At 40.4% G+C, this 16113-nt stretch overlaps 2 protein-coding genes across 10 annotated transcripts in view; both read right to left on the bottom strand.

Annotated features, from left to right (window-relative positions):
• ARHGAP1 (Rho GTPase activating protein 1) overlaps positions 1–16113 on the bottom strand; it is a 182821-nt gene that overhangs the window by 88113 nt on the left and 78595 nt on the right. The gene's annotated exons all lie outside the window — the stretch shown is intronic.
• The window catches only part of AMBRA1 (autophagy and beclin 1 regulator 1), a 124354-nt gene that overhangs the window by 87219 nt on the left and 21022 nt on the right, over positions 1–16113 (bottom strand). Inside the window, exons 8-9 of the mRNA XM_054276364.1 lie at positions 4554–4640; positions 71–253 (exon numbers count right to left, since the gene is read on the bottom strand). Of these exons, the coding sequence (XP_054132339.1) occupies positions 71–253; positions 4554–4640 (270 nt within the window). The remainder of the gene's footprint in view (positions 1–70; positions 254–4553; positions 4641–16113) is intronic.

Here is a 16113-nt window from a genome sequence, read left to right as displayed (position 1 = left end):
AGGAAACCAGAAAGCAGACCTGTGCTGACAACAGTGGCAAGCAAGACGGCTAGGGAGCACACACACTTACTCAAAATCTTCAAATTCCAGATCATTTCCCTCCACAGATGGGCTTGAGTTCTCTGAAGTGGAAGCAGAGGAGGAGGAAGAGCGGAGACGGTTTTGCTGATATCGCATAGAGCGTTGTCGAATACTGTCCCTCCGGGAAAGATACTGGATCATCCTCTGGGCATAATATGCAGCAGGAGACAACCTGAGCAAGAAAAGATACACAAATACTCATTACCTAAATTTAGAATGACAGCCAGCCCTATTTTTCCTTTTGAACTCCAAGTGCCAGGCCAGTAATAGCCTATCACAAGGCTGACTGTTTGTATTTTATCTGTAAGATGGATTAAATACAGAAAGCAAAGAAAAGTAATTTTCCCTTTATATGCTACAATCCCACATGATCCCCTTTGCAAACAGAAGCACCACACAGTACCTACAGACAAAAAGCTCATCCACAGAAGAGAGAAATTTGCTTCTCAGTACTCTCTGGAGCTCACTGATTCATTTATTACCAGTTCACTCTAGTAAGCTCAGCAAGCATCCCTTAAAAGAACCAAGCCCAATCTCAATGTGAACTCTGCCTGCAATGCCAAACAGCAGCACTGTTCAAATAAACACCAAAGGAAAGTGCTGTTGCCTTGATGGTAGTTAGGGAGTACCACAGAATATCAAGCAGGAGAAAAAAAGTTTCACATCTTTAACTACTTTGTAATCTAAATGGTAGGGATTTTATATAGCAGCAATTTTATCAGATCCACTAGGTATATGCTAAGTGGAGCTTTAAAGGCCTTGCATCCCACCTGAAAGGAAACCTTTCCTCTGTTATTAACTCTTAATTCTCTCTCATGCATAACCTAGCATTTGTTTGCATCAGCTATCACACACAAGCATTACTCTCTTGAGAGTGAACACATACTCTCTTTTCCCACCCTGTGTATATCCACAGCTCCTCACACATGTTTTCTGCGACACACTTAGGGTTAAAATCCAGACACTTCAGATGCTTGATTTACCATTTAATTAGCCTTATTTGGTTAGACTTGAATTCTAATTTGGGGGAAGGACAAGTTTAGGAGACAGATTACAGGTTCAGAGGTGTTAAAACTTAAGCCAAAAAACATCAAAAGGGTAAGAGGAACAACACACTCAGCTTGATTCCTCCTGCATCTTTTATGCACTGTTTAATGAGGTAAACCTGTTCATGCCTACATAAAGAAGAAGGCTTTGCTGGACAAACACATCACTTCTCTCTACTCCCCATAAGACTTAATAGGCCAAATACAAAAAAGCAAGGCATTACAGATGCACATTAATAAATGTGCTGGTCTCTTCTCTGGGCTTTTCCATAAGCCAACGCCTTTGTGCATGCCTAAAAAAAAACTACACCAAAATATGTACAGAGAAAAAAAAGAAACACAGGAACAAGGCAAACACTGGCAAACATGAACAGTGGTCGCAGCAGTCCAGCAGTGTAACCACTGAAACTTTTATTTTCCCTAGTATCACACCAAGGGAGAATTTTACAGAAGAATATGAAGAATGAATTTAGCAGTCTTCTAAAATTCTGCAGGACACCAGAAGAAAAACATGGTGATACCTGTTAGAAGAAAGAGTAGGCAATAAAGAGTGGCCATAACCGATGACAAGATGTCACATTCAGCTTCCTAACAGCACATGGTGTGTGCCCTGAATAGACTGTGAAAAAGATCTCAAAGACAACACAAGAAGCTTAAGTCTCATATGCAGATAGAAAGGTGTAAGGAATAAAATACTTTCTAGCTGCTTAGATTTTTTTCTAGACATATATCCAACACTGTGATGCTTTATACATACATATATATATGGAGTCTAGGAGCATATGTAATTCTTATTGAGTATTTCTATTTAAAAAACCCATTATTGTAGGTGTTATTTGATGACAGCCTAATTTAATTCTTCTGCAGATTATTTTCTGAGCCCAGTACATATGGAAACTGTGGAGAATGACAGAACAGCCAAGCTGACCTTAGCCAAGTTCAGTAAGGCCACTGAAAAATACTGCTGCAGTCTACATCAAAATATTCATTCTAAATCTGAGGGAACTTCAAAAAATATTCTCCCCGCCTCACTGCCGACCTAGGTTATTCAAACATAGCACCATTATAGACAGTAAATGCAGAAACAAAACTAGCACATACACATGCTCTCAAAAATAAATTTTTCAGATCATGTAGTTTATGTACTCTTTAAAAAAAGACTCCATTGGAAACAGTGTGGTCTTAAGGAGGTATACATATTTAATATATATTTAAAACACAAACACACACAGACACATACAGATGTTTAGTAATAGATACAGATTTGTTTACTTCACCTTTCACTTCTCCACCTTGTTATTTAGCTTCTCAAAGAGATTACATTTGGAACTTATGATGCTACCAAAAAACCCTTCAAAATGCAGTAACACTCCTTTTAATCACTTTTCAAATTTCCAACTAGTTAAAGGGACAGTTAAAAATATCTTACTAGCCCAGCAAACCAATAAGGTTTATGGAGGAAGACTCTAATCCTATCCCACTCAAACTTCTAGCTGGTACTGATCACGCCTCCATGAATCTCATTCTCTGAAAAGGACAGTGACATTTACCAGAACAAATTAACCTTCTTAGAAGAGTTTCAAAACTGGACTTTTCTTCCAAAGCTCTTTATAAACTCCAGCTACTATAGCTTCTACCACAACCTAAATCCACTTGAACTGTCACATGAAGAGCACTGCATCAGTTCTAAAATGGCTTCAAGTAGGAAAATATCTTTGACCATACCCCTTATGCTAGGAAATGATTCAGGCATTGATCCATTTTCTTACCTTTTATTCTTACAAATACTTACATTTTCTTATATCACAGTAGACATTTATAAAAGGGGAAAACAAAATTCAGACACCTAGGCAGACCCTCCTCTTCTATTTTAAAAGGCAGCTCCCAGAGAGCTAGAATGAGATCTGAGAAATTCTGCTCTATCAATCTGCCTGCTTTGGACAAGGCATTCCAGAAACAATCAATGGTGCACTTCCAGCAATAAAGCAGCTTTTGGCATTCAAAAATAAACCTGAATGTAATAAGAGCTTTAAACTAACATTTGTAGAATATAATTCTCCTCCTTCCAGGTAAATCAATCCCTTTCCCTGCCATTTAACCAACTGCCATTTAGAAGCTTTTACATTTATCAGCATTTCTGACAGGCAGTTGCCAAGACCTTCAGCAGTCACCTAGGTTGGTTTCCCAAGCCGCATACTCCACCTTACTTTCACTTCACTACAGTTTTGTTTACATCATTCCTAAGCCTTTGAATTAACTTCAAAAGGCAACTTTCTTCACAATAAATGGAAAAAAAGCCAAATATAAGATTTCACCTCTACAAGGCTTTACCTAGAGAGACAGTTAGCAAGGAGTTATTTACCAACACAATTATACCATCTGGCCAGTTTGCAACCTTTTATTTCAGAACTTGTACTTAAGAGTACAATGTACAAAAATGCACATTTTTGGGTTAATGATGAAGGAAAAAACCCCTCCCCCACCCCAAACCTCACAAAACAACAAACATCCTTCAGCAACTCAAGATTGAATTTTCAGTGGCATTCCTGTACTCTTCTTTATGATACATCCTAGTACCCTTCAATTCACACAACTATGCAAGAAGTTCCTCAAAAGGCTAAATCAGATATAGTTTACACTTACTGAATTTCCTCATTCATAGCTTTCCTAAACCCATCTAAAGATTTATTTGTCATGATTTATTCTTTGAAAGTTTCCAAAGTCACTTGCTGTTCACGATTCTATCATTTCTTCTGACAGAGTCTTTGGGTCACATTACCCATCTGTTGCTTTCTTAATACACTAAATAGAAACTGCAAAGATCACTTCTTTCCATTTTTGATAATTGCCACATTTGCTTTTTCTAGTCCTCTGAAACACTCCCACCTCTTTTGAAGATTAAGCAGCACTACAGGTGTTTCTATGCCTAATGTCAATGATTCATGACTTTTCAAAAATAATTGTCAGTATTTTGTTCTTAGTTAAGTATACATAACCTTCTGGCTATGCTCTCTCTTGTACAGATACATTTATGCAATTCATGCTTCTAAGCACGTTGTCTGCTCACACTACCTCCTAATTCCCTTTACTGCATTCAAGACTATTTGTTTTTTAATTCATTTTTCTTCAAAAGAGATTTTTAATATATTGATACAGCTCATTTACTGTTGGACCTGTTTGCCACCTAGTGTTCTCCACCCCAAACGATTTCATGAATTCTTATGTGTTTACTTCAACAGTAATTCCTTCCTGTTTTCCTCACTTCCCCCCAGACTTAATAGCATCTGCTCATTTGTTTTGCTCTTTCCCCATGGCAGATCATTAAGAAGGAGATAAGCCCAATTGCCAGAGGTTTCAGTCACTTATACTGAAGTTATGCTTTTGCATGTAAAACTTAAATGCCTTTAGACTGCATTTAGATCTTACCTGGCTGGATCTGGGTAGATTGGGTGTTCCCGGGATCCTGCTCCATCATAGCGAGATAATGAAATGAGGGAAGACTCCAGCAACCTCCTAGAAAGGCAAAACAAATTACAACATCAAAGATCATTCAGGAACATCCTTCCTTTATACGACCTACTTTCTGAAACCTCTTAAGACTATTTCTATCACTAGTGCAGAGAATTCTGCAACATACTGAACCACTCGCTGATGGCATATGTGTTTTTGGTAATCAAAGTTTTATATTCTCACTGCACAGGAGAAAGAACACCTCAGGTAAGGAAGAGGAGTGCTCCCATAGCCATTTCCAAGTTCCAAGAGAAAGATGTAGATGTCACTTCTCTGGAGACAACCCACCCCAATATATCAGGTCCATAAACACTACCACTGCACTGGCCATCTGTCAAATTCTTACCTACTCAGAGGTGGCTACACATGGAATGGGCCAGGGAGCAGGGGACAAAGAACACACATATTAACATGTGGACTTTAAGGGCACCACTGCTGTCTATGCAGAGTAAGATCTTGAATCTTAGTTTCAGGCTCTGAAAGAGAGGTTTTCTACAAAACTGCAAAAATTTAAAATGTTCTTTTCCTCTGTACTGTAATTAGCCAAAGGGAGAGATAACAAATATTCACTCAAGAAATAAATGTATGCAAATGCAGCCAGACAGCCTGAATATACGAGAAGTGAGACTGAGTCATGAAGGCAGCAGAATCAGAAGTATAGAGCAGGAATATGTCCCCCACCCTGGCTTCTACATGCACCTCTGTCTAGCTTCTGTCATAAACCAGAGGACAGCACTGTTTCAAGACTGACTCATGGCCTGTTGCAACCATTAGATTAACACAAGAGAGATGATTTGGGGCAGGTACAGAAAGTGGAAAAAACAACTCTCACGTTTATAAGATTGCTGAGTTCCCTTTCAAGTCTTTCTACCTCAGAACCCCTGCTAAATTTTGTTTTCTAGTCTGTAACTTAATGAAAGTTGTTGTGGTTTGAAAATCAAAGAGGTCCAACACCACATCTGTTCTACTCACTCACACACACAGCTGCTGAGAAAGATTTGAATCCTTAGCCCCTCACTCATAATAATCCATTAGCCTTTGCAGTGCAGGACAGCAAGTATTAACACAGGAAGCAGGAAGAAGGACCAGATAAAATCCACACCCAACCTCCCATTTCTAGCCACATAAAGACAGCAGAATTCCAAATGAGATGTCTTTTTTCCTAGCAGCAGCCTACCCATCAGTATCTCAAGAAAAATATTTACTGTCTTCCAACAATTAAAAGAAAAATACTTCAATTTACATTATAGATCAAGAATACAGGAAACAGCGAGAGATTGCTTCAGTCTCCCAGTTGGAAAGGTGTGTGTCAGCTTGAGAAACTTGCTGCAAAGCACTGAGACTATGCATGAGGCAAGAAATCCTGTCCTTTCTAGCACAAATTTGTTTGGCAACCATTTGTCTTATTCAAGAACAGTTACTGAATCTCTCAAAGTTTGAGTTTGATTAATTCTCCTGGTTCCTAGGTTATTGAGTCAAAAGCTCTAATACTCAATACCGCCAGATATTATGAATCCCTTGGTTACCCAAAAAGTCCTTATACTTTAATTCTGTCTTACCAAACCCTTCCTTCTGCTCCAAGTACATATGTGCAAAAAGAGCCAATCCAGAATGAACAGTGTTTCAGCTTTATGAAATACACCTGAAGTCCTATACCTGTGAGGTATACAGGTATACCTATTAGTTGCATCACATAAAAACTGCTTTAATTCCTTCTAGGGGAAAGATAGACAGATTAAAATTAGCAGACGGGATATTCTACCTACTCAAGCAGCTGGTCCCTTTTAAACCACTGGCTCTGAGACTAGTTTACTGCCACTGCAATATCAACATGCTTTTGGAAATCTGCTTTTCTAAGGTGCTCCAAACCCAGCATTTTGCAAGCAACTTAGATATGCCAAGGCTGGAACATCGTGCCTGATCACTGGACTTCGCCAAGGAGAAAGCTTCCAAAGCATGCAGATTCTGACAGGGTCACAACTTGAAACAGAAACAGCAGCTTCCTCCTAATGTGAGCAATGCCTATGGTGTTCTGATAATATGTACACACAAATAATCATCAAACTCACCCCTGTAAAAAGTCTTGATGCCTACACACTACATATCCCATCTCCTTTCTATCTGCCCAAGTGACACAGTAAAATCAAAGCCACAAGGGAAGAGGACTAGTACATGCTGCACAGCCTAGCAAACACTATTAGAAAGAAGTTTCCTGGTATTGTCCCCCCATAATTGTCTTCTCACCTTTAAAAAAACTGGCAACTGGCTAAGATGACCATTGACTTTGAGGGATCACCTTCAGAAAGCATTTAGCAGCTATGCTGAAAGAAATCAAAACCCTTACTAAGCAGAGGACACCACAAGGGTGCAGGGGCAGGGCACACATCACTGTAACTTGGTGTGGGTCTGCCAGGAGACCCTCTGCTTGGCTTGGGAACTGCACTTTCAGGAATCTATAGTTCTCACCACCACACTGCAACAGATCCTTGAAATATATATTTGAAGAGTCTTGCTATAGCAGTTACTTGGGACCTCAGATGAGAATGGGTACAGATTACCTTAGTAACCAACAGTTCCCTGAGCCCAGGATGGCCAAGTGTCCAGGTAAAGAGACTTCCTCCAGGCTTCAACAGCCCTGTGACATTCCCTCAACAGGCTGCAACTCCATCCCTGCAGCAACAGAAGCTGCTTCACCAGAAGGGCTCCCTTGGAAGACCAGTAGTGACTGGGTTGTAAGGAACAGGATTACAAACACTCCAATAAATACATCCCCCAGAACCCCTTCTAAGCTTGCACTGTGCAAGTTGAATGGTCTCAGTTAAGATGGCCTTTCCAGTAGAGCCTTCCAAGGCTGACAAAAACAAATCCAGCTCCTGCACTACCTCACACTGAGGCACACAGGCCACATACTAGGGCCACATTCAGATCATGCGCACAAAGATAATTAATTCAGTTAACAGTAACTGCTAAAAGCCAGAGCTGATTTTAAGTCTGATTAGCAGTTAATTATCCTACAACCATGCCCTCTCAGATCACAGAGCAATGAACAGAGAGATTTAGATACACATAAAGGGCAAAACATCCAAACCAAGAAAACAAACAAGCTCATGAGATCCAGACAGACCATCTCTGCTTTATGCTCCACAGAACAACAATACCTGTACTGAGGCAGAGTACTAAGCACACATAAAATCCATTTTTAACTAACTCATTCTAGACTTAGCCCTTGAGTCCCAAAGTTACAAATCCAAATGCATTTAGTACTGTCAAATGGGTTCAATAATAGATACTCTGCTATAATGATCAAAGTGTCTCATCTGTGTCACTGGTAATGTAACCTACTGTCCCTCAGGAAGGTGCAGATAAAGATTCTTAAAGTAAGTCATGCTGCATTCTGCCAAGTCTTTGGTGTTACACTCATACCTTCTGGCACCCGAAATCCCAAGAGAGACACAGACTATTTATTTTCAGTAAAGCCAAAGTGTAAGGTAGTCCAATAGTCCAATTCACTACCACAGTAAACGTAAGGTTGGGAGCAATTCTGCTAAGGAGGACAAACATAATCCATAGATGAAGAGAAGTAGCTCTGTTGCTGTAAACTGTTAGCCACTAAACATTTAAGTTTCCAACAGAGAAGCATGAAAAGAGAGAACAGAAATGCATATTGCTTGCATCTCCTTTTGAAACATTTCAGCAGATCATGCTTGACTCCTGAATCCTTTCTGCAGCTTACAGCAACTCCTCCTCTCCCACATCCCCCATTTCTGCTATCCAGATATGTAACAGGCTAACACTAGGTTCTATGGAAGCAATTGCTCCACTATCTCTGTCTAGACAATATGAAATTGTCACAAATGACATATAAAGTACAATTAGCAGAGAAACTGCAATTTCTACTCTCTTCCCCCGCTTACCAGGGAAAAAAAAAAATCGCCCATTATCAACCTCCAGGTTGTCAGTCAATCCTGCAAATGATGAAAATTAACTCTGCTCACCCTAGGAGATGCTTCTGTTCCAGCTTGCTAAATTAGAAGGAGGGGGATTGTAGTTCTTGTAGGGTTTATTTTTTTTATTAACACTACTACAAGATACAAATTGCCTCTGTTCAGCAGCATTGAAATCTCAACTCTCTGATTAAGATCAGGCTCCTTTTCTGTCAGACATCAACAACTCTGGAACTGCTGCTCTACACTTGCTCTGTTAACTCAGGTCTGCAGCAATCACTAGCAAGGGGTAAAGGAAGCAGACTTCAAGTCACAGGACACCTGTGACAAGGGAAAGAGAAGGAATTCACAGATACAAGACATTATAAGCAGAAAAGGGATCATTTTCAGGAATGAAGCTGAATGCCAGAAGCATGAAGCAATCTCCTCATAGCACGTCAGCCACTGGACTATACCCCCATTCTCCCCACGGGGATGAGCATCGCCACCAAAGCCTTTTGGGACAGAGGGATTCATTTCAGCAGGCTTCGAGAAGATACTTAACCGCAGCAAATTCCACTTTTCAGTAATAGTTTCTAAGGATATGCAGCCCTACACCACATCTCGGATTTGCTGTCACAGCATGAGCGTTACTGAGTAACGCTACTCCAAGAGACACGGAGGGAAGGGTTTTCTTCCCCAAAAAAGGAGGTGTTAACAAACAGCACTGAGGTTGTTTCCTTAGAATCAAAGGGGTGTTCAGTCAGCTGCCATCCTCCTAAGCTGCTCTACACCAACAACCAGGGCAAACCAGTAAAATGAAGCACTCTAAGGACAGCAATCACACCTACCCCTCCACTACTCCCAGTCTTCAGATACGAGCAGAGCTTTAAAAAGAAAATTCCTAGTTATCCTTTGAAGGAAAAGTATATTGATGACTCTTGGCAGCCTCTGATTTTCCTCCCCTGGCTTTATGTCTTCCTTGAAAAGACTTTTATATTGCATACTACCCATTTGGAGGTGAAAATTATCACACTACATATTACATCCCTTCTTCAGTCCTCCAACTTACAGTCAGTTCTCAGTTCCCCTGAGTACTCATCCCTGTGAATGTGCTCCTGTGGTTTCTCATAAGAAGGTAAAGAATAGCGACAGTTTAAAACTAGATTCCCTTCAATCATCTTCCTCTTAGAGCCAGGCAACGCGTAACCTAAAGATTATAAGAAAGCTAAAGCATGAAAACAGCTGAATGTTCTTCAGTGTCCAATAACACCAATACCCTCCCTCAAACCTTGAGCTCAATTAAATGATAACGAACCAAATTCATTCCTGGAGATCAATTATAGTCTTGATAGAGCACTAGAAAACTATTTTAAATAAAAATCTCAAACAATCAAATGCACTGGCTTGGATATACTTTCTGTCCCTTTTCTCAGAGGAATAGGAAAAAAATATTTCAGACATCTTCACTGTGTTTCCTACTTTCAAAAAGCAAATGAAAATCATGTAAGCAGAAACCATCAAGCATTTTGTTCCATAGCTTCATTTTTCATAAAAGTTTTGTAGTCCTTGTCGAACAGAAAAACACTATTGCTCTTCACCAGTTTCATATTCAAGCTTAAAATAAAAAAGCAATCAGTATGCTGTTCTAAAGATTGCCTGAAAAAATGAGTTCTAAAATTAAGTTCTTAACATAATCTGCTCTGATACCTCTAAGCTAACATTTCTAGACTGCTTCAGCTTTCACATGGTTATGGTTGGACATATTTAGCCTGGTATCAAGACCGGATTAAGACAGGTCAGAAACAGACAACCAAGAGAGAAAATATACTCAAACAAAAGGATCAAGCTTTCCTTAAGATAGTTCTAACCATCTGCAAGAGATAAATAACCTGAAAATATCACTATTCATTAAAACCTCAACAGTCACTTTTACAGTTTGGACGGAGCTCCTCCATCCCCTTGTTCACATCTGTGCCAAACAACTCATGCTCAGTGAGGAACTAGAGTTGGTGGCTGTCTTTCTATCCAAACCCTGTTAGGCGTCCTTTTCATCACCTTTTTTTTTAAAGTTACTCCATACAATAAGAAGCCTTTATAACATAATTTCCTTTTTTTAGAGAAACCAAAGATGCAATATGTGATCAGAGACAACTTCCAAACACAGCCTTGTAGAACACTTTGGCCTGCTTGTGGGAAAGAACTTGTGTTAACTATGAAGGTGCAACTAGGGACAGAGAAGACATCCTTCCCAGCTGGAGGTGCAGAGTTGTTCAGAGGAGTAGATCTGATACAAGGCAGAAGTTATCACAGAAAGTGATTGTTTCCCCTTCACTGATTCTGGGCAAGAATCCTGTAGAAAACAAACTGGTTTTCTCAGTCAGAAAAGAGACATCACATAAGGTCTACAGCCAACATGGGAAGGAGTGCAGAGAAAAAGTGCACAATTACACAAAACAAGGAAGTGTCAGTAAGAGTTTGAACAGCAGAAATGAGCATTGCAAGAACTACACAGCAACTTTAGAGCTCATCACAGGGAAAGAGTCACTTTACTGAAAATGACAGATTCTTTTATGGAGACTCAAGGCTGCACTGTTAATCTATTACTTCACCTGCTGGAAAAGGCCATGCATCAGAACAAAATATGAATGAGTATTATGGAGAGGTCCTCATCATACAGCATCTGGGTAATGATTAGTTCATCATTTCAACAAGCAAGAGGGAGCACACATCCATGACAGACATTAGAAGGGTCAAGACCAGCTACAGCAAGAAGCATTGATCAGTTTTGGCAGTAAGTCCAACACGAAAAAAACAATGAAAGAGCTTGCACTTTCATTTTGCAGGGGCAAATCTTGAGGGACAGGAGGGGAAAAGAAATTAAAATCAGTTCAGGTACTGCACATGCTATTTTGCTCTACAGTGGCAGTTTCACACCAGTGCTCAGGATGGGGCAGGTACCTGCACCAAGCAGAAGACAGACATCGCATTTTTCCACCTAGAGCCTTAACAACATGCCATTATACCAGAAATTCAGCTAGAGGGTATGGGTTTCTAGTTATCATAAGTTTAAAAGCATAGCCACAACACAGCCAACACACTGAACTCCCTCAGCCTGCACACAGCTTTACTCTTCTGAGGGCTCTTCTGCCTACCTTCATCTGTATGACTCCTTCAAATTCTTCTTGTTCTGGGAGTTCCCAACACCACAGACTCTGTGGCCAGCAGAAATCTCTGCTTACCCACACACACAGATCTGCGTCAGCTTCTGGGATAATTACATATAACTCATGTTTCTCCATAGGGAATTGAAGAGGAGGTGTCTTTCTTGAGGGGGCAGAAGCCACACTGTTATCTCCATAGCTTTCTGACACTATGAAAACAGAGGTCTCATCACAAATCAAGCAATCCCTTTAAAATGCTCTTGTTCACGCTGGAGTAAAAAAGAAAGTCAGGTCAACAAATGACTGCCAGGGTAGTTCAGTCACTTAGTCCAGCCTTCCCACTTCAGGAAGACGGGAATGATTTCATACTAATGCATTTCAAGCAGAAAAATGAGTCAGTTTCCTGGCAGATAAAAAACCCTGTTTATTTACAGCCTTCAGTTTCAGCAGGTGCTCTCTCAAGAAGAGCAAGGGAGGAGGTCACTTACATCATCACACAAACAGCCATTTGGTGCAATCAGTTAAATATGTATGTGGAAAATGTTTAAAATGCATGCTAGCAATTCAACAGACCAGAACAGCTCAACTGGAGAAATCCAGAGTCATCATTCTTTTGCTTAGTTGTATTAATGAGTCAAATCACAGGTCTCCCTCTCTCCTCTTGGCCCAGGCCCACAGATTAGATGAATGCTGCCCTACTGCAAGTTCTCCAGCCCAGATTCTCATTGTAATAAGAAGCAAATAATTTGATACAGGCACTTTGTCTCCAGACACACCACACTGTGAGTATTTCTAAAGAGCATGAAGAGTGAGTGCACACATGGAGTACATGTAAACTGAATGCATATCTAAAAATTCCAGGGTTGTATTATAATAAAAAGGCACACTACAATGCCAACATCTCCAGCTCTTCCCCACAGTGAAGAAAGCCACAGAGAGCTTTTAGATGAGCAAGCAAATCTGAAACAGTAGGTCTCAGAGCCTCCCCAAAACTTGTTTCTTGGCAAAAGCCAAAACCAAATTGAAACTTAGACACTGTTTTAATGTGACTTATCTGAAGCCAGACTATAAGCTCTAAAAATCACAGCTAGATAGTTTAAGCACATCACAGACCTCCATTAATCATAAGCTGAGCATCATCCCCTAGACAGAATACAATCACATGAACTCAAGACACATAGGTAAAAGAACAGAAACAGGGGCAACTGTACCTGGTCAAGTGAGCCTGTCTGGACATGCTGCCACCCTGCAGCAGCTGGATCAGGTGGCTGCAGGGAAAGTATGTGCAGACAACAGAGGAGACAGACACCCTAACAAAGGATGGCTTTCAAGAGCGGGAAGCTATTCACACTTCTTCCCTCTGCAGGAAAGTTGAGAACTGATATGTTTAATGGTATCCTCAAATAGCTATCTGTTTGAAGTCAGCTGTCTTTAAACTTCTGAGCAATGTGTGTTTATTCAAGATCTTTGGTCTACAGTCCTCTAATATGCATTCCTCAAAAAAACAACCCCACAAACAAACCTGCCCAAAACAACAACAATCAAAACTCACCCACCCAAATAACAAAAACAGACAACCCCCCCCCAACCCAATAAAAAAAGCCCATACACACACACACAAAACCATCACCAAAAAAGCCCCAAACGCCACCCAACTCTAGATGTCAACAGAAGCAAAAATAATAGCCAGTTTGGAAGCATATACCTCTTCTATTCTCACTAAAACATCACTTCAATTCAAATTCAGTAAGCTTCTTTGCTGCCACACTGCACAGGTGAAACTCCAGAACAGTTCCCATAGAAAAGACACTTCTAGGGAAAGATGTTTCTATCATCTGGAGACTGCAGAAGAACAAACTTTACCCATTTCTTTTATAGGTGAACTTCTCATTGCTGTGCCTGGACTAAGAAGAGGGGTGGAATAAGGGCAATGGTTCAAATGGGAAAATACTATGAAGGTATTTGAGAAGGAGTTATTTTATACCTGCATTTTACACCTTTATAGTTTGCAAGTCAAGCTGCTACAAGAGGAACACAGGGAAATTAATTTCTTTTAGTCTGCTACAGTCATTGCTGCATATTTAAATTCAGGCCAAGAAAAAGAAAAAAAAAGGCAGCTTAAGCCTTTCTGCAAGTTTGGCGGAGGCTGCAGGTACATGTCCAGCCTCCTAGAGCACTGGGGGAAAGTCAGCAGCAGAGAGTGACCTCCATCAGTTACTGCAAGAAGGGAAAGCACAAGGCATCATCCTTCTTGCCCACCTACTCTCAGTGAAGAGTAGGGCTCTAGCAACCTTACATTATTCTTAAATCAGGAAACTAGCAAAGGCAGGGGAAGGAATATTTGTGCAAGAAAACAGGCACTTCTTTCACTTGTTTTTCCACGTAACTAGCAGCATACTAAAGAGCCCAAACTTTTAGAACTTCAGTAAAAGAGTCTTTCCTGCCCACACAGAGACAGTAGGCTTAGTCTGGGGGAAAACCACAAAGCTGGAAGGGTGACTGTAATTACCCAGAGCTCACAAAGGCATCAACTGACCATTTAGATACCATGGCAGCTTCTCCTATAGTTCAGGCTATGTTTACAGTTTCATGATAAAATGAATTTGTATTTAAAAATGAATTTATAGTTTTTGTAAAGGCCAAACAAACAATACACACCAAGTTTGTCCACAGCCTGCACATCTTACACATAAACAATGCTAATTATCATGTTTGAATGCTCATGTCACCTTCAGACTATCATTTCACTTTATGCTCACAACAGACAACAAATTAGGTCTTTGTTCACTCTAACATGTCCTGGCTAACGTTTACAGAAATCATTCCCATATCACACCGTTCTGGGTTTCTCTCCTCAAGCACATCTTCCCAAGCACAAACCCAAATCTCTTCTCTCTCTTGGCAAATCCATTTATAATTTCTATTTACCCCAATACTCTCACTAACTGCTGAGATATTACTTATCTCTGTCACCACCATTTTCAAGAACAGTAACAAAGCATCTTTGGAATTATTTCTTACCCAGTCTGATAGCAGCCCAGCATAAACTCTTCCAAAACTATCAGAGTGCACATGGAGCCTACTAGGCTTGTCAGAAAAATCCTTCTTTCCACAGCACCAGTAAGGTCTACACATCATAACTTTAAACAAAATACCGAGTCAAACTACAAATGGCAGGACACAAGGCTAGCAAGGTTCCCACAACTAATGGGTCTGAACAAAAAGAGTCAAGAAAGTTACATTGGGTATGTCTAGATTTAGCACAGGCCACATTCCCACAGATGTGCAGTCTAAGCCAGTCTCTTCTCCACAGCTCAGGTGTGCCCTTCTGCTCAAGCCTCCCCTTCTCTGTGAGCTCAACACCACTGCCACAATATATATTAATAACTTGAATAAGCAAGCCACAACTGCTGTAAGCAATTAGGAAAAAAATAGCAACTACAAAGATTTTGAGAAATAAGGAATGGAACAAAAGGCAGAATACACTAGGTATGTGTTCTGTCTTCACCATAAGAGACATTTGTAGCTTTATATAAGGTAATTCCCTCCTGTTTTAGTTCCTGTCCCCCAAAAAGTAAAGTGAGTAGCACTACCCTCCTCTCTGATTTTGATGATAAATGTCAGTCACAGAACTGTCTTCCCAGGCAATTCTGTATCCATGGCAGGGGACAAGGAAGTGTTCTGGTTGTTTAGTTGTTAAAGCAAGGATATGAGTGACATACACCCTTTCATTCAGTGCTTTGCACAGTGAGAAAGTTACCAGAACTCAGTACATGCAGAGATCCGATCAGCCTTGGTCATTTACACCAAAAACCAGAGCTGCACATAAGAAGCTCAGGCTCCACCAGCATGAACTCAGAAAAAAAAAGCTGCAAAAGTGACTGTAGTCTTTTCCATTTCATACACAGCACTGATCACTGGTGGGCAGGAATGGGGTTGCTCCTACCCTGTCAATCTACTTCAACAATAGACTGGTCCCAATTCGATCACAAGTGAGCACAGTGTCTACAACTTTGAGCAGGAAGAGGCATCCCCTCAAGGCATTGAGTAAACCATACCTATTTGCGCTAGGAAAAAAAAAAAACAAATCCAACACAAAAAAATCCCCAAACATATTCTTTGCCTTATGGAAAAGCTTCAGAATTCAGGTAATAGCTCAAGGCATACTTGAAGAAGAGAATAAACAGAGCCCTCCAACCAACATCTGCCAAGCAATTCTCCAGAAAACAAGCTCCATATTACAAAAGTCCTCCGAGGAGGTGAACAGCCATTAAAATGAAAACAAAACCTTTGATAAGGGAGACTCCAAAGACAGGCTTGGTAGGCAGTAAGCAAGAAGTCCAGACGAATTCTACAAGACTGCCGAGGTCTTTTAGAGCTTTAACTCAT

Source organism: Melozone crissalis, unplaced genomic scaffold, assembly GCF_028551555.1.
Source record: "Melozone crissalis strain CALT ecotype California unplaced genomic scaffold, PUWL_Pcris_2 ptg000018l_1, whole genome shotgun sequence".
Taxonomy (NCBI): domain Eukaryota; kingdom Metazoa; phylum Chordata; class Aves; order Passeriformes; family Passerellidae; genus Melozone; species Melozone crissalis.
This window is presented reverse-complemented; position numbering and strand designations above follow the sequence as displayed.